This window comes from Diospyros lotus, chromosome 1 (genome assembly GCF_014633365.1).
Source record: "Diospyros lotus cultivar Yz01 chromosome 1, ASM1463336v1, whole genome shotgun sequence".
Taxonomy (NCBI): Eukaryota; Viridiplantae; Streptophyta; class Magnoliopsida; order Ericales; family Ebenaceae; genus Diospyros; species Diospyros lotus.
The window spans coordinates 16418868-16437576 of NC_068338.1; the positions used below are offsets into that span (position 1 = coordinate 16418868).

An 18709-nucleotide genomic window follows, 5' to 3' on the forward strand; every position below is an offset into this window, starting at 1 on the left:
CTTGTCAACAATCATTCTCCTCCATAGACAATTTTATTGTACCACAAACCTCCACAACCACTTCCCAAAAATAGCCTTTATTAAACAGCCTAAACTTTTAATCCTTAATCCAACCCCACTTCTAGGAATACACACCTCCCCCCATTAAACAAGGTGACACTTAAACCCATTACCCAAACCTCCTGCAACAACCCTTCCAAAACACTTGTTATGGAAGTTTAAAAGTTTGTGAACTAGTTGGAGTTAATGGAGGAAGTAGTTCCACAGGCATGATTTGAACATATGGCTGCATGGGACTCAGACTAATGTGTGCATCTCCGAGCATTGCACAATGCATGAGAAAGTTCTAACAACTTGAAAAATGGTGAGTGTTGTTAAGTGGTGGGGGTGTTTATAAAAGGAACACGGGAGGTCTATGCACAACACTCCATCACAACACAAGGAACACAGGAGGTCTATGCACAGCACTCCATCACATTGTGTTGTGGCTAGAGATACGAGTTTTGATCGGAATACTTTTTTATGTCCTAGGTGTTACAGTGGGGGTGATTGAGGCTTTGCACAACTAGGGATGTTAGAACTGGTGAGAGGAGACGGAAGGTGTGACTTATTGCTTCTTTTTGTTTGTGGTGGCTGATATGGTTGGGAGTAGGGAGAAAAAAGAACTATGGTATCAAGTAATTATCTAAAAGAATAATGTATAAAAGCAAGTTATTTGTAAATAGAAATATGTTACATTTCGTAAACAACATCTCGATTCTTTTTTGGGGCACAACACAAAGCACCAACTATACTTTTTGCAGAATGGCAGAGACAACAGGAAATGCAATGCACTAGAGAATCTGCAACTGAATTATCATATCCCATATATATGAGTGGTGAAAAAGCAAAAGAAACACACAATAAAGGAAAATGAAAGCTAACAGGAAACATATAATCTTTTCAGACTAGGAGGCCTACCTGGTGAAAGCTGATCAGTTCTCTCTGTTGTTAATACTCGAACAGCAAGTGCCTGGTCAATATCTGCAATCTAGCATGAGAAACTGCATCTTATCAGCCATTGGTTTCATAAAGTACATCATCTTCTATACTAATAATTAATCAACAGACATTTTCAAAATAAATATGTGCATACCCATCCCAGATGTTGCAGGACTAAATCTTGATCAGATGACTTCTCAAGTATTTTTGATGCCTCAATTGCAGCAATCTCCTTACCAGAGATGACATTAGTGGAAGAATGCTGTGAGTCCATTTCCCCTTTAGGATCCTTCCAGTGGCCAGATGAGTAATTTCTTGCCAAGATACGCCATATAGCAAGAGCCTTAGAGCTCATTCCTTTACTTGCATACAGGAAGGCAAGCGTCCGTAAATGGCCAGAGTCATTCAACAAAGTTTCTAACTCCTCCTGCACTGCCCATTGAAGTTGTATGGTCATCCTCAAGCAGGCTTCTGACTGGCCCCCCGCTTTGAAATACAATGGAATACTAACATTCCACTTTTACAAACAACTGCACATAGTGCATTGTATTGAGGCCTATATATATACTTGATCTTATAACCTAAGCAAGCACATGAGGCAATATTTTCTACCCCAGAGAAGCATACATGGCTATAACAGAAGGATGGCCAACGAGTTCACATCATAGCCACTGAGACCCACTAGAGCTGTTTACACTGAAAATGATGCTCTTGATGGATGCAACTTAAACAGTGATTAATGTGGACATTACCATTTTCTTCCCCAGGACAAAGTGATAGGCAATCTGAACAAATACAACTCATATCTTCAATGAGTTCAACTAGCTCATCACTAATTATTATGTTTCTCATGCAATAGTAGGATACATTAACTTCACATTTTCAATAATTAAGAATTTTATCAGATATTATTCCCTTATTTTTTATTTTCATTGATTTAAAAAAACCAGCAGAATTCCTAGTGCCCAAGGCTCTCCTCTTTGTGAGGGTCGGGCGAGGGTCATTTTCAATGCAGTCTTCCCCTTACTTCTCTGCAAAGAGGCTATTTCCAGAACTCAAAACTTGTGACTATTTAGTCACAAAGGAGCTAGCTTACCATTGCAAACAGAGCTCACCCTCTCATATATATATATATATATATATATTCATACATATAAAACTAGCAAGCCACAAAAAAATATTATAGTTCAAGCCTACGATCCAGAAAACCAGTCCCTACTACAACTTCATAAATGTTCGGGTTTGAAAATATTGCAGGGTGTAAGATCATGGGTAAATGAAGTGACCCAGAGACTCCAAAATGCTGGCCAACGACCAGCTCTTTTGCAGGTTCTCTAAAAGGTACAATACAAACATTTGAAAAGCCAGAGGATATTGAGGTTTAGAAAGCAAAGAAGCATACATCAAAGAGAGGTGGCACTTACCACTACACAGCTGTTTTCAGAAGATGCAAGCTTCTCCATATCTTCTACACAATTTAGGGCTCTATAAAGGTACATCAGAAGAGTGTCAACTCCTTCCTTCACAGAAGGATCCAGATGTTTCTCACGAGAAATATGCAAGTACCTATAGGGAAAGAGGTAATTCAATAAAAGCTTAGCAAGACGGCCAAGGAGTTTTGGGAACAATTTAGAATGACCCAGTCTATTAAAACTTTCAAACTTACAAACTATTAGGTGACGTGTATTATATTCTGTGCAGCCACTTAAAGGGGAAAGAATAAGAATGAAAGAATATACACCTGATGATGTTCTTTATTCCTGATTCTAGTAAATCAGCTCTATTGGGTGGATTAAGTAGAAAATCATCATCTACTGCAGTCTCCACCCCTGCTTTTTTAAGAAAAATATCTCTTTGGATAGCCATCAATCCATCATCTACAACAGTTTCAAGGGGTACAGGAGGAGGATGCAAACCCCAGTACCTGTTTCTTGGCACCTGAAATTACAAATCAAATAAAGTTGGTGTCAAAGTTCAAATTCTTTAACTGGACTTTATCGCACCTATAATGGAGTAAAAGAGGGTGCCAGGAAATAGATTAATTAGCTGATACAGTTCAGATGAAAGGAACTCAACATACTTGCATTCTCTGGTGTAAGCACACCACTTACCCTTTCAGTAAAATACCATAAAATTTCAGCCATTTTCAATTTTTAAGATATAGGCCATTTTTGGTATAATTTATATTCAACAGCCACATGAATCACATGACTTTGTCTGACTGCTTTTGCTAACAGACATTAAATGAAAGGATATAAGGTCTTTCAGATAAAATAAGGGGGCTATTGTAGAATCTAAGAGATGGAAGCAGTCAAGTCATAGCAGGTGAGTCAAAGCAGGCATCTTATCTAGGGGTGGTAACGTGAGTTTAAGCTAATTTCCTCAATAAAGCGGTATGGAGGGGGAAAATCCCCAGTTCTGGATATGTCAAAGGAATACAGGTCCCCAGCATGTAACTAATTTCAAACAAATTTTTATTTTATTCTATTCACATATAATCTTATTTTTCTTTCTAGAAATAGTAATTTTCCTTTAGCAAATAATTTTTTAATCTTCATATTGCTTCCCAATTCCAAATTTGTGAATATTGGTCAAATTTACTTGTCAATGTATTTTTTGCATTATTTCATTTTTTAAATTTTATTTGTAATTTGGGGTGTAGAACATCTTTATGGGAAGGAAAAACATAGCAAGAACGCAAAGATAATTTTTAGAGATAAATTATTATTTTAAATTACTTTGAAATTTTGTATGCAAATTGAACGGGTAACAGGTATCTGATGAGCGCCTATTACCAGCTAAGAATGGGGATGGGAACTAAACCGAGAACGAGGCTCCCCATCCAAACTTGATCTACAGCCATTGCAACGTCTATCCTAAGTATTCCGAAAAGACCAAACTCTTCATGAAAAATAAAACAATATTCAGACAAGACCCAAAGAGCTAAAGCAAATCTAAGAGAAAACAAGAAGGTTCACATAATATTGAGCTAATAGCAGCAAAAGCATGTTCCACATGAAATCAACCATCGGTGTTTGACACATTAATGCTGGTCCAATTTCAGTAAAGGTTGCTTTTGTTTTGTTTTATGGAATAATTTGAAAAAGTTTATAATAAGATGAGCAGATGGGCCATTATTCATGTGTGTGTGTGTGTGTGTGTGTGTGTGTGAGAGAGAGAGAGAGAGAGAGACAACACACACAACAGAATCAGGAAATTATTGCCAGTGGTGGTATGGCAGCCTTCATGAAATGCAGTAGGAGGGTGCATAGAACAGTAGAAGTAGACAGCCTCCAAACAATGAACTTCCAAGTGGCTATGCTTGACTGAGATTCTTTGACATCTATCACACAAGACATGGTAGAAAAAATAAAACTAGCGCTTCCCTCATGCAAGCATTTTTTAACTTCAACTGTAATTTTATTGTTTTATTTATTTATTGGAGGGGATGGATGGAAGGGTGCTAAAATATCAAACTGAGGGAGAATCAAAGGAACTCAAGTATTTGGTTAGATTATATCAATCCAAAGGGCTATGATAAGTTTCATGGAAGAAATTCAATAAGTACTAAATAAAAGAACTGAAACATACTCCCAGCAATCATGACTGCAATCTACATCCCGCATATAACAAATTAGCAGAAGCATTCCACAGTCATTAATAACCAAGGCAGAGCAACCCATCAAATTTAAGCCATTCATACATTAAAGGATCCAAATTTTTGGTCTAAATAGAAACTATTTTGAGTTGTGTTGAGAAAAGGCAGGTTCAACTAAGTCAAAAAATCATTTAAAACAATAACAGGCTAGAATGAAGACTCACAACCTAACTCAAGTTAAAAATTCTTACAGTCAGTTATAATAGTGTTGAAGAAAATGGACTTGTAAAAATGCATAAACTTTTAGCATATAAAAGTTTTCAAAGCCCTAGCAACACAAATAACAACCATAAATACTTCTACAAGAAACGGAACCCCAAAATCAAATGTGTGCTTATTAGTCACGAGATGCAGATTTACCAAGATGCTCCCCAACTAAATATAGTGATAACGAATCTCAGTGATCATATTAGCTTGTATTAGAAGTACTGTATAAACTAGTTGTACCTTGTACCTAGCATAGGTAGCTAGTTCATAGCAGTTATAATGTTCTAGTACAAGTACTTGAACCCTAGCTTAATAGAGACTGATTTTGTTCTTTCCCTCCAATTTCTGTTTTCCTTCTTCAATTTTCTCTCAATTCTGTATATCAGATTTTTCATGTTATCAGAGCCATTGAGGGATAAAACTGGAGAAATGGAGCAGATTTAATTTCAATCATCAAATCTTGTTTACTGTATTCTTGATCTGATCATCTGATCAAGAGTTGTGACCTCATCAATCATCATTTCTCAGATGATGTTCAGATCAGCAATCTGATCAAGTTGCTATCAGGAGATCGGAATCTCTAGGCTTGGTCTGAGATCAGAATCTCTATGGCTTGCTCTGCCATCAGAATCTCTAGGGCTTGCTCTGAGATTGGAACTCTCTAGATCTAATCGGCTGGATCTGCTGCTCTGCTTTATTCTACTGATTAAGATTTCTCTGATTGGGACTGTTCCTGAAGCTGTGATCTGCTGCTCTGGAATTCCTGAGACTGAGATCTGGTATTTTAGAGTCATCATGTTGTGTTGATTCTTGAAATTAGGGTTTCACATGTCTGGTTCTGAGGTAATGTCCTTAATTTGTCTATTGACACTGGTATGGAGGGCTGGCTGCAGTCTTGCTCTGTTGGGTATGTTCAGACCAGTTTGCTTGCTGATTTCTTAGGTGGATTGCATCAATGCTGGGACATATTGTGTGAACTTAGGCCGATTGGGGGGGGGGAGTTTTCTTATTTTCTTTCCGAGCCCTTACACTAAGAGGTCCTGTCTGTCGAGGAATGCTGAGTGGTTTGAGCATTGGTTTGAATGGGTTTCTGACTATGATAAGTTCTATGTGAACGATGAGAGACTCTCATGGATAAAAAGCTGGGGTCTTCCAATGGCTGCCTGACGGTGGAAAACTTCAAGACGCTGGCTGCCTTGTGGGAGGATTACGTTATGATGCACTCGGATTCCAAGAATAAGAGGGTACTAGATGTTGCTCCATTCTTGGTTACCACAAGGCATCCAGTGATTTGAGGTGAACGAGTGTCAATATTTGTGGATGGCAAGGAATTTATCATGCAATGTGAGGAGGAACTTGCTTTGTGGAATGATTGAGACAAAATCAAACATCATCTATTGGGCTCTTCGGTGAAATCTACGCAGGATCATGCAGAGTTACCAATTCTTCAAATTTCTAGTGGCGGAAGGTTGGCGAGAACTGTGGAAGGTGGAATTACTCCTTTAGAAGCTGCGGAGTATGTCTTGAAAAAGTCTGGCCAGCATCTAAGGGAGGTGGATGTGGCGGATGGGCAGGTGGAAACTACACGTGTGGAAGTGGTTATGGAAATATTACTTGCTGATTTGAATAGTACGATGTGCAGGGGGAAAGATGGGTATAATTCTTGTGTGATGGCTGCCTTGGAGGACCTGCTTTTGAGTTGGATGGTCCCCTTGGTAGTGGGCTGGGCTCCAAGCTAGATTGTAGGGAGGTGGGTTCTGGCCTTGCCTCAAGTGGTTCAAAGGGCTTGGCCCCCTCCTCATCTGGAATTGATGGGATTGAAGGGGGGGGGGGGGGGGGGGGGGGGTGGCCCTTTGCAGGGTCGGGTCAATAGAAGTGGTGAGGAGACACAAGCTAATGGAATTCAGGTTACTAGAGTGGCAGTGGGGGTCTTGTCAATGGGGGCCAATGGCAAAGCTGGTACAGCAGCTGTAGCTCCCGTAATGGTTCCTCATCCGCTTGTGGGGGGTCCAAGGGAGCTGGTTGTTTCGTCTCTAGTCCTTGATCGACCTAGACGAGGGTCTTGGTCCCCATTGATGGAGGTTGGTTCAGGTGCTCATCCTAAGAAGGCTCGAAGAAGGAAGGGTTTGAGGTTTACATACTCCAAAAAGAAGAAGAAATTGGTTATGGAGGTTCTTGTTCACGATCCTAGTGGCATTGATCGGATTGAGGGGGAGGGGGCTTGATCTGGGGACTTGATGGAGGATGATGAAAGGGGTCAAGTTCCTCAGCTTGAGGATGGGGTAACTTTGGATCCCTATGCAAATGTGGAAGGCACTTTGAACTTGGGGAAGGTCTTGGGTTTACAAGTTGATGGTAATGAGGAAGAATTAATTCAAGTGTTGGTGGCTTGGGATGCTGAGGATCTGGAGGCTTGGGAGCAGGAGAGGGGGAGGTATGCTGCCCAATGAAGATCTTGTCTTGGAATATTCGAGGCTTGGGGGCTGACTTGAAAAAACGGTCAGTCTTTAGGCTTGTACGCAGGAGGGGTATCGACTTTGTTACAATTTTGGAGTGTAAGTTGGCTTCAGTTTCGGTGGGGGAGGTAAAGAAGATTTCTGGTTTCTCGGATTTTGGGTGGTGTCTTGCTGAGGCTGTTAACTTGTTGGGTGGTATTCTGGTCATTTGGAATAATGATAGGTTGGATGTTCATCAGCAGTGGAATTTCGGGGCATGGGTTGCACTTGAATGTACTTGGAGGTGTTCGGGGATTAGATGCATGATGATGGTTGTTTATGCCCCCACTGATGTTAGGGTTCGGGCTGAGGTATGGTCTCAAATTCTAGTTTTTTTTGGAAAACTACTGCTTGCCTTCGTGTATTTTTGGGGATTTCAATGAAGTGCTTAAATAAGAAGAGAGATTGAGTGGGTTAGTCTCGGCATGGGGTATGTGGGATTTTATTGGTTTTGTTGATGGTGTTGCTCTAATAGAAGTTCCTTTGGTGGGGAGTTTGTTTACCTGGGCAAATAGTTTCAGTGCTAGCAAAATTGATAGATGTTTTATATCTTCGGAGTGGTGGCTTTTCCTAATAGTAGGCTATGGGGGCTACCGAGGGGCCTATCTAATCATTGCTAGTTGGTCATTAAGGCTAGAATAGTGAATTGGCCTAGGCCTTTTAGATTTTTTTATTATTGGCTCATGATCCTAGGATTTGGGAGGATGGTGGAAGTCTGGTGGTTTTCCTGGGATGCTAAGTCTGTGGGCGCTTGCTGTTTTGTGGATAAGTTGGAGGCTCTGTGTAGTATGTTAAAGCAATGGAGCAAGTACTCAGTGGGTAACCTTCCGAAGCAGATAGACATGATAGAGGTAGAAATTGGTAAGGTTGATCTGGATCTGGAATCAAATCCTTCCAATTTAGGCCTGTAGTGTAGGAGGCAATTTCTGAAGGCTGAGCTTTGGAGGCCTTCTAGACTTAATGAGTCTTATTGGCATCAGCAATCTAGGATCACATGGCTTCGTGAAGGGGATAAGAATACTAAGTTTTTTCATTTGTCGGCCTCGATTTGGCGTAGGCGGAATTATATTGGGGCTCTCAAAATTTGGGGGTCTATGGTCTTAGACCCGAAGCTGATAAAGAAAGAGATTGTAGATGGCTTGGCAGGTCAGTTTAAGAATCCGGGCTTAAAACGGCCGGGAGTCTCTCGCTTGGGCTTTGGACGATTGTCAGCCGAGGTGGCTTCATCACTAGAATCTCCTTTCTCATTTGAGGAGGTTAAGGGGGTGGTATGGCAATGTGACAGGAATAAGGCGCCTGAATCTGATGGGTTTAACTTAAATTTTATTAAGAAATTCTGGCAGATTTTGGCTTCAGATTTTATGGGACTAGTTCAGCATTTTTATGACTTTGGTTTTTTTCCAAGGAAGGCCCAAGACTCGTTGCTTACATTAGTTCCAAAGTCTTATACCCCTCAATGCTTAGGTGATTTTCGGCTAATTAGTATGGTGGGCTGTGTTCAGAAGGTCATCTCCAAACTGCTTGCTAATAGGCTGGGTTCGGTGATTCATTCTTTGATTGTGACTGCCAGAGTGCCTTTGTTAAGGGGCAACATATTCCAGATGGAGTTCTAATTGCTAACGAGGTGATGGAAGTGGCGAAGAAGGCTAAGAAAAAGGCAGCTTTTCTTAAGCTGGATTTTTGTAAGGCATTTAACAATGTGGATTGGGGGTATCTCATGGGGGCTATGGAAGCTATGGGATTTGGGTCTAAATGGATTGGTTGGATAAGAAACTGTGTGCTGAAACAGCAGATAACGATTTTAGTTAATGGTTCTATTGCAGGTGGGTTCGATATGGAGCAGGGACTTCGCTAAGGGGATCCGTTGTCCCCACTTCTTTTACTATTGGCGGTTGAGGGTCTTAACAGGCTGTTTTCCCAAGCCTTGGATCTGGATTTGTTTGCGGGTGTCTTGGTGGGGTCCCCTCCTATGCAAATCCCCCTTCTCCAGTTCGCCGATGATGCGCTAATTTTCTGCCCAGCTGAGTTAGGATGTATACGTACTCTCAAGCAGATTCTGAGATGTTTTGAGCTCATGTCCAGCCTGCATATTAGTTTTAAAAAGTCTAGCCTCTGTGCGGTTAATGTTAATCAAGAATGGTTGCTAGAGGCTGCTACTCTGTTGAGCTGCAAATTTGTTTCTTTCCCAATTCCCTATCTGGTTTCCAGCTGGGAATTGTCGAGAAAGATGTGGGAAAGAAAGTTATCTCTCAATCTTATTCCCCTTTGATGGGTAAAATCAAATATATATACAAACTTCCTTCATAAATTAGGAAGTTCTAATAAGAAAGCTTCCAAATATGCCTTTGGAAACTTAATACAAATTTGGAATACAACAACTAATGGAAAGATACAGCTAATAACAGAAAGATACAGCAGAAATCTAGAAGATACATTCTGTTTAGGAAACATATAAAACTAATATCAATCAATCAATGATTTGATCTTGTCCGAGAATAAGGATAAGATATGATCTTTTATTGTTGACAGGAATTAATCCAAAGAGGGTTGTGGCTTGGAAGGCAGTCATGGACAGGGTTAAGAGTTGGCATGCTTCCTGGAAGGCAGGGATTCCATCCATGGCTGGCCGGATATCACTAATAAAATAAATTCTTAACCATTTGCCAATATATTACATCTCTCTTTTCAAAATTCCTGTTGGAGTGGCTAAACAGATTGCTAAACTGCAGAAAAAAATTTTATGGTCCAGAAATGAGGGGGTGGCAAAAATGGTTCTTGCTAGATAGGAATTGGTTGAGTAATTGGGGCAAGGTATAATGGCATCATTTCTGGAATCCATGATGTGGAGTGAAAAGATTTTAGGAAAACCCTAGGGCGAAATACAAACAATTCAAAGAGAGAGTTTGGAGGAACAACTAGCTTCGTATTTCATTAACTGAAAAACGTAAACTAAAATGAAGTGCATTGCTGTATATATATAACAGCAATCCTCTTACACCGCTTTAACAACGTACACGACTTAATGAGTTAACATAACCAATACAGCAGGGAAAAAAATCAAATAGAAAGAAGTACTGCTGCCAATACACTAACTGCTGCTAATACAATATGCTTTCACATTCCCCCTCAATTAGAACTCCCTTTCCCTTCTGGTTGCTGATCATTTATAGAGGCATATGAAACCCTGTGAGCTGGAGAAAACCTTAGGCCAAGCTTGTTGCATAAAAACTGAAACTGACTCTTTGATAATCCTTTTGTGAGAATGTCAGCAACCTGATATTCTGTGGGCACATATCTGATTTCAATATCTCCATTTTCAATCTTTTCTCAAATATAATGTACATCAAGCTCAATGTGTTTGGTTCGACCATGAAAAGCAGGATTTTCAACCATGCTCTTAGCAGCCAAATTATCACTCCAAACAATAGGTTTAGAAGAAATATTACAAGGATATCCCAACTATGAATAAAGATTTTAACCATAGAAGCTCAGTTACACCTTAAGCTATAGTCCTATATTCAACTTCTTCAACCGATCTTGCAACAACAGTTTGTTTTCTTGAGCTCCAAACAATCAGATTAGGACCAAGATGGACACAAAGCCCACTAGTTGATCTCCTTGTGTTGCAACCTACATGATCAGCATCTGTATACACTGAAATTGCCAAATTTCCTGGAGATGGAGAGAAGAATAGACAATAATCTACTGTCCCTTTTAAGTATCTGAGTAACCTCTTACAAGCAGTCTAATGCTGTAGCTTAAGAGCAGTTAAAAACTGACCTATATGGTTTACAACAAAGGCTATGTTTGGACGTGTATAGGTTAGGTATTGAAGAGATCCAATGAGAGTTCGATATAACGAGGGATTAGAAAACACTTCACCGTCATCAGTAAAACAAAATCCAGATGATGTAGGAGTTGCACAGGGTTTACAATCAGTCATATCAGCTTTCTTCAACAAATCCAGAGTATATTTAGATTGAGTCAAATAAATCCCACTTGCATCTCTAAAAGCTTCAAACCCTAGGAAATAATTAATTGATCCTAGAGTTTTTAGAGCAAAAGTACTCTCCAAATCTTGAATACACGCCTTTAAACTGAAGAATCAGAACCAGTTATGAGAATATCATCAACATATACTAAGAAAAAGAGCACATAAGCAACAATATGTTTAATGAAGAGAGATGCATCAGATGTTTCCCTAGTAAAAATCCACTGTTGAAGAGCAGATTTTAGCTTCATATACCAAGCACGAGGGGCCTATTTCAAACCATAGAGAGATTTGTGCAGTCTACATACATGAGAAGGGTACTTAGAATCCACAAATCCTTTTGGTTGGGTCATGTACACAGCCTCTTCTAAGTCATCATTTAGGAAAGCATTATTGACATCTACTTGTTAGATGTTCCAACCAAATGTAACAATTAGAGAAAACAAAACCCTAATTGTTGGAGCCTTCACCACAGGGCTAAAGTATCACCATAGTCTATGCCAGGTGTTTGGAGAAACCCTTTAGCTACCAAGCAAGCTTTGTATTTAAGAATGGAACCATCTGATTTATATTTCACCCAAAAAAACCATTTGCTTCCAATAAGATTCATCTCATTAGAAAATGGGACAAGATCCCACATATTATTGCGCTGCAAGGCTAAAAATTCCTCCTTCATAGCCTGCAACCACCAGGAATCTACCAAAGCCTCACAAACTGAATAAGGTTCTAGACTACTCACTAAGGCATGAGGAGAGGTGATGACAAGTTGTTGAGCTTTAGATCTTGTGACCATTGGATGAATAGAAGGTGCAATACTAGGTTTTGGCTTAGAAACAGAACTAGGTTTGGTTTGAGGACAAGAACTAGGTTTGGTTTGAGGATAAGAAGGAATGGGTTGTTGGTCCCTTGACTGTTGATCCCTTTCAATAGGCACGACATCAGAAGCACTGGGGGCATTAGAATGTGAAAAAACAGGTGACAAGGAAGGATTTAAGGACTATGCTACTCTGGAGAGGAAGAACCGGAAGGAAATGATTGAAGATAAGAAGTAGAATATCCAGGTCCATTGGTTGAAGAAGAAGAAGTACTAGAAAAAGTAAATAATGAAGGAAAAGGAAATTCATTTGGATTAAATTGAACATGCCTTGAAACATAAACTTTCCCACAGGGATATAGACACTTATACCCGGCTTGAGAGTGACAATACCCTAGAAACACACATTTTGTGGAATGAAAATCAAATTTGTGCTTGTGTCTTATGAAGGGAAACCAAGCATAATCAAAAGGTTGTAACAAAAGATAATTCAGTGATTTTCCATACAACAGTTCAACTGGAGTACAAAATCGAATAGAAGAAGCAGGAAGCAAATTAATTGTATGAACCTCAATTTGGAAAGCATCTACCCAAAATTTAAGAGGCATATGAGAGTGTGCTAAAAGAGTTAAACCCATTTCAACAATATGTCGATGCTTTCTTTCTCCTACTCCATTTTGTTGGTGGGTATAAGGACATGAAAACCTTGGTCAAATTCCATGGCTTTTAAGATATAGCAAAAAGGCTTTGAACTCCCCCCCATTATTAGTTTGTAAAGCTATGATTTTTGAATGGTATTGAAGCTCAGCAAATTTATGAAAGGTAATAAAGGTAGATAGAGCATCAAACTTAAGTTTCAAAGGGTAAAGCCAAGTATACCGAGTATAAGCATCAACAAAAATGATATAATATCTATAGCCCTCTATAGACAAACTTGGAGAAGGTCCCCATAAATCGGAATAAACAAATTCCAATGGTTTCGTAGCTGTAATATCACAATCACTAAAAGGAAGTTGATTTAATTTCCCAACTTTACAACAATCACAAAATGGAATAGAAGATGAACAAGGAATTTGAATTTTATTCAAAATATGCTGCAATACATGAAATGATGGATGCCCCAATCGTGCATGCCATTGTTTACAAATTGAAGAATCTGTAAGAGCTACATTGATGCGGGAATTGGACAACTCATGACAAAATGAGTGTTGTTTATTACATGTATTTCTGAAATGTTTATTACATGTATTTAAAGAAGCATTAGGCTGAATGGAAACAGTAGACTCAATAAGATGAACGGAGTTGCTGGTTGTAGCAGGAACAAATGCAGAATCCAGCTTGTATAGCCCATCCTTAAGGTGACCGTGGTGTAGCACCAGTCCGGAGTTCTTGTCCTTTACCACACAAGAATTTGAGTCAAACTCAGTTATGATATTGTTATCATGAGTTAACTGAGACACACTAATTAAGTTCTTTATTTGAGGAACACGAAGAACATTAGGTAATGAAACAAGGGAAGAAAACTGAGTAGTACCAACACTTGAGATAGATAAAGACTTACTATTACCAATAGTCACTTTGTCACCACCATAATAAGGAGAATGAAAGGACAGGTTGCTGAGATTTGAAGTAATGTGATTTGTGGCACCAGAATCCACAAACCAAGAAGAATCAGATTGAACAAGTGGAGATTGATAAGTTTCTAGTGGCTAAGACACAATTCCATAAGGAATGCCATAAGTAGATCCTACTTCAGTCATGTAGGCTTCGTTAGAGTCACGATGAGAGGCTAGATAGGCACGAGGACCAGTTGAACCACCTCGGTTAACAAACTGACTAGTGTTCCTCTGAAAAATTTTATCAAATTGGTGATAGCATTTATCAACAAAATGCCCCGGTTTTCCGCAAAGTTAACAGTATATCCTTTTTCCACCAGATGATCGACCTCTACCTCGACCTCCTCTAACACCATAATTTCCTCCTCTAGTGTTATAACCTCCTCTAGAATTATTTACTGATCCATTTCCTCCTTGAGATGAATACGAAGCCACATTTACAAACATTGAAAACATAGATGAATCAAAAACAGCGGATGACAGCGACAAATTTTGCGAAGCTAATCTCTGCTCATGCATTGGAAGAAGATATTGAATCTTTTCTAAGTCTATCTAATCCATTTGATAGGTTATAAGACCAACAACTGTTTCATAGTCATGATCCAAGCCATTTAAGATCGCCAACAACAATTCTTTATCTTGTAAAGGTTCTCCTATGGCTACTAAAGAATGACCAATCGTCTTGATCTTTAATATGTAGTCATTAATAAAGAGATCAGATTTCTTGATGGAATGCAACTGTTGCTTTAACTGAAAAGACTTTGCAATTGTCTGTCTATAATATAAATTTTCTAGTGTAGACCATACCTCTGCAGCAAATTCGCACTAAATTACCAGAGCTAAAACTTCTCGTTCAATAGTTGAAAACAACTAGCCAAGGAGAAGTTGATCAGATCTCAACCAATTCATATAATCCTCATTCAATCTCGTAGCCTCAGCATCGCTGCTTTCTAGATCAGATACATACTTAGGAGGAGGTGTCGATTTTTGTAATAACGGTACTAGATCAAATGCTCGAATGGTAGCCAACACTTGAGCTTTCCAGAAAATATAATTTCCTGAATCGAGCTTTAATCGGAACGAAATTCAAAGCTTTCGCAATTGCACCAAAATTAGATTGTGAGGCAGTAGAAAGCAAGGAGGATGATCGAGGAGGAGGAAGAGAATAAGAGATATTGTGAGAAGGATTGGATGCCATGACTTTCGTCTATGGCTCTAATACCATGAAAAGATTTTAGGAAAACCCTAGGGAAAAATACAAACAAATCAGAGAGAGAGAGTTTGGAGGAACAACTAGTTTCATATTTCATTAACTGAAAAACGTAAACTAAAATGAAGTGCATTGTTGTATATATATAACAGTAAGCCTCTTACACTGCTTTAACAGTGTACACAACTTAATGAGTTAACATAACCAATACAGCAACGAAATAAATCAAATAGAAAGAAGTACTGATGCCAATACACTAACTGTTGCTAATACAACATGCTTTCACATGGAGGTTAGGCAGAGTTTTAGTTCTTGGTAGAGGGGCATTGTTGGATCTTTTACCAGTAGTAATGAGGCTCGGTCAGTGGCCATGGAAGGGATAAAAATCTGCCTAGGTAAGGGTGACATGACTCGGTTTTGGGAAGACATTTGGGTGGGTACCTCTTCTCTTTCGGGCTTGTTCCCATAGCTCTACGTGGTGTCTCTAGATAAAGGGAAGAGGGTGGCAGAGTTGGGGTTTTAGGTGAATAACAAATGGTTTTGGTGCCTTAACTGGAGAAAGCTGCTTCTTGAAAGAGAAGAGTCTATAAGGGTTGAGCTACTGAGGGTTATTTCTCGAGTACATTTAGTAAGTGGATGGGGGGATTGAAACGATGAGGCCCAAAAAACCAAACTTGGTGGATCAATGCAGGGATATGGGGTTTTAAAACTTTTCCAAAACAAACGCACAACGGAAGCAAAGAGGCCCTTGCATGACCCGGTACTAGTCATTCACACGCTCAAAATAGCAAAACCATCCATAGGGGGGTTCATAGAAATACCTCTAGGACGTTTTGTCGCTGTCGGTTGTCCACGTGAGCTGCTCCAAAAGACCTCCACATACTTGCAAATCGGGTGACCACCCCGCCTCCGCAAACAAAGAGGACCTAGTCCATCCACGCCCAAGCTACCATTGAACCCTTCACCAGAGCACGACTAGCACCCTCTTGGTGAAGGTGACTCAAGGCTAAAGCGGTTGAAAAGGTTACAAGAAGCTGTCTAACAACAAAGACCCAAGAGGGAGAAGCAACCAGCAAGAGGTTGGAAGCAAGCACAAAACTCAAGCTTGCAACAAAGGAGGATGAAGAAGAAGCAACAAGGAGGATGAAGAAGCTACCGAGAGAGAGCTCTAGATTTCTCTCCTAGCTTCTCCAATCTTCTAGACGTGCAAGTGCATCCTCCACCATCTCCACACATATATACGCACTTCATGGGAGGTTGTGCCCGGCAGAAGCGATTGACAATATGTTAGAAATAATCGACAGTTCTGAACGGTCAATAGCCTCTTAACAACCGGTCAACAAGTTGTGCCAGCAACCACCTAGAATACTATATATTACACTTTGCCCTGCTATTATCCAATAATAGCCTTTTCACCAACATTTAGTGAAACCAAGGCCTCGTTAACGATTAATGGTGTGTGCCGCTAACATTTAGCGGTCTCCCATACACTCGAATCTCACTGGATGACACATAATCGCAACCGACCTCATTAACACTTTAATGAAAAGGAACACACTTGCAACGAGGGATCACTAATCGACACAACACTCGATGTGCGTGTGACTTTCTAGGTTCATAACCATGTAGCAGAAAAGACACGTCAACTCTTTAACGTCGGTCGAACGCTTCAACCTACTAAGAGAATCTCTCCAAATCCCCATAGCATCTTGAGAGATCCTAAGTATCCCTAGCCAAGACTCAGAACGATCTTAACGGCAATGAAAGTCCGAACTTCAGATGAACCTATTAAGGTTATTTAATTACCGTGTCCTATAATCCTTCCACTGTCCAGCATCTCAATCGACTGAAAGTCATGGACTGATTAAACTCATAGAACTCGGTAACTATGCTAGATTTAGAACTGTGTGATCAAGGTAGCATCGCAGAACAACTCCTGACATCGGTAACAGTTTACCAATCATGCTCACCGTGGCCAGGGATTTACCAACCACAACCAACTAAGACCACATAGAATGTTCACTTCATCTAATGGAGGACAATGGATCCCATCAATGAACATTTACCTCCATACACCACTACCCAACGACCACATAGAGAGCATTCTTACAACTTACTCTGGATGGTTCCGCTCAACAACAAATCTTCGACACCAATGCACAAAACAACTTTGTTGCCTCCGATCAAAGGACCAAATACACAATCGAGAACTAGCAACAGATCATTAATCCTTAAAACCATGTGATCTGTTGCAGGGATCACATTCAGTAGATGTTCAACTAATATCCACTCACATATCTACTATTTGCATCTCATGCAAGATGGTATATGACTCACCACTCATACTTATTAGCATCTCATGCTAAATAATGGTAGTAGCACATGTGCTGGTCCATAATGAATAAATCATATTCCCCTTCTGATAAATCTCAGGACCAGGAATACTTTTAAGAAATCCTGAACTGGAAATCTGTGTCATATCTAAAGACTCATTCATAAATAAAAATGGAAAGTTTGAATGAAGATATGACCTCATATATAAAATTATATATGTTACAAGATTACATCATTAGCACCAAACACATACATCACATATAGTGTAAATCTAGCATTTAGGGCACTAACACTAACAGGGATTGAGTATTTTGGTCATTTGAAGGGGCAGGTTCATTTTCATCACACTCATTTAATGAGAGACTTTGCTCATTGATGTTTGGATACAATGTTCCCCCAATTAATTATGTGGAAGCTCGTGTTTGGGGCAATTTAGCTCCTCCAAAAGTGGAGATGTTTCTGTGGCTGGTCATTTGGGGGAAAATTAATACAAAGGGCAATCTGGGAAGGAAGGGAATTCTACAGGGGGTAATCTACTTTGTGTCTTTTGTGGCTCTATTCCAGAGTTTGTGGACCACCTCTTCGTCTATTGTGAGACTTTCTTGGGCTTGTGGCAACAGATTTTTAGATGGTGGGACTATGAGTGGGTATGTCTGAGATCGGTTGGGGGTCTCTTTGACCAGTGGGATTATTTTGCTTGGGGTAAAGGACAAAGAAAGGTATGGAAGTCTCTTTTATATGCAGCACTATGGACAGTATGGCTAGAGCAGAATAGGTTAGTTTTCCAAAATCAAGGTCAAGTGCAGTTGATATTTTTAACTTGGTGCTAGCCAGATTAGTGGCTTGGGTTAGGACTGTGGAGCCATCTTTCCCTTACTCTGTGGACCAGGTCCTCATGTCTGCTTATGCTCTTGGTAGATAAGTTCTTCTCTCTCTACTAGGTTGGTTGGCAATGAAGTCAGTTTTTGGGTTGTCATGGTCTCCCTAATGGCTGGTGTTTTGTTGGGGGGGGGGGGCAAATGGATTGTATGGAATTCTCTTGTACTGGGTCTTTGGTGGGAGGGGCTGGTATTTTCTAAGGATTGTTGTATTTCTCTTTTGGTTTAATCAATATAATATCTGGGCTCATTTATTTCAAAAAAAAAAAAAAGTCTCCTATTGTTGTTCCAAACATATCTAGTACTCCTGTTATTACAATCGAAAGGTTGAATGGGAAAAATTATTTTTCCTAGTTAGCCTCAGTTAAAATGTGGTTTCAAGGCCAAGGGGTTAGCGATCATCTAACTAAGAAGTTTGAGCGAGATACCAGAAAAAGATAGGACATTATGGGATAAAATTGATGCACAGCTTGTTTTTGTGTTGTGGCAGTCCATTGAGCTAGATGTAGTGCCTCTTTTTTGTGT

At 39.7% G+C, this 18709-nt stretch overlaps 1 protein-coding gene across 2 annotated transcripts in view; it reads right to left on the reverse strand.

The window, feature by feature from the left end:
* Window positions 1-18709, reverse strand: part of LOC127798503 (vacuolar sorting protein 3) — a 51008-nt gene that overhangs the window by 20068 nt on the left and 12231 nt on the right. For both annotated transcript variants that reach the window (XR_008022408.1, XM_052332114.1), the window contains exons 3-6: window positions 2723-2919; window positions 2406-2547; window positions 1136-1408; window positions 961-1030 (exon numbers count right to left, since the gene is read on the reverse strand). Coding sequence is in view for 1 of the 2 variants with exons in the window: in XM_052332114.1 (XP_052188074.1) it covers window positions 961-1030; window positions 1136-1408; window positions 2406-2547; window positions 2723-2919 (682 nt within the window). In the remaining variant the exon portion in view is untranslated. The remainder of the gene's footprint in view (window positions 1-960; window positions 1031-1135; window positions 1409-2405; window positions 2548-2722; window positions 2920-18709) is intronic.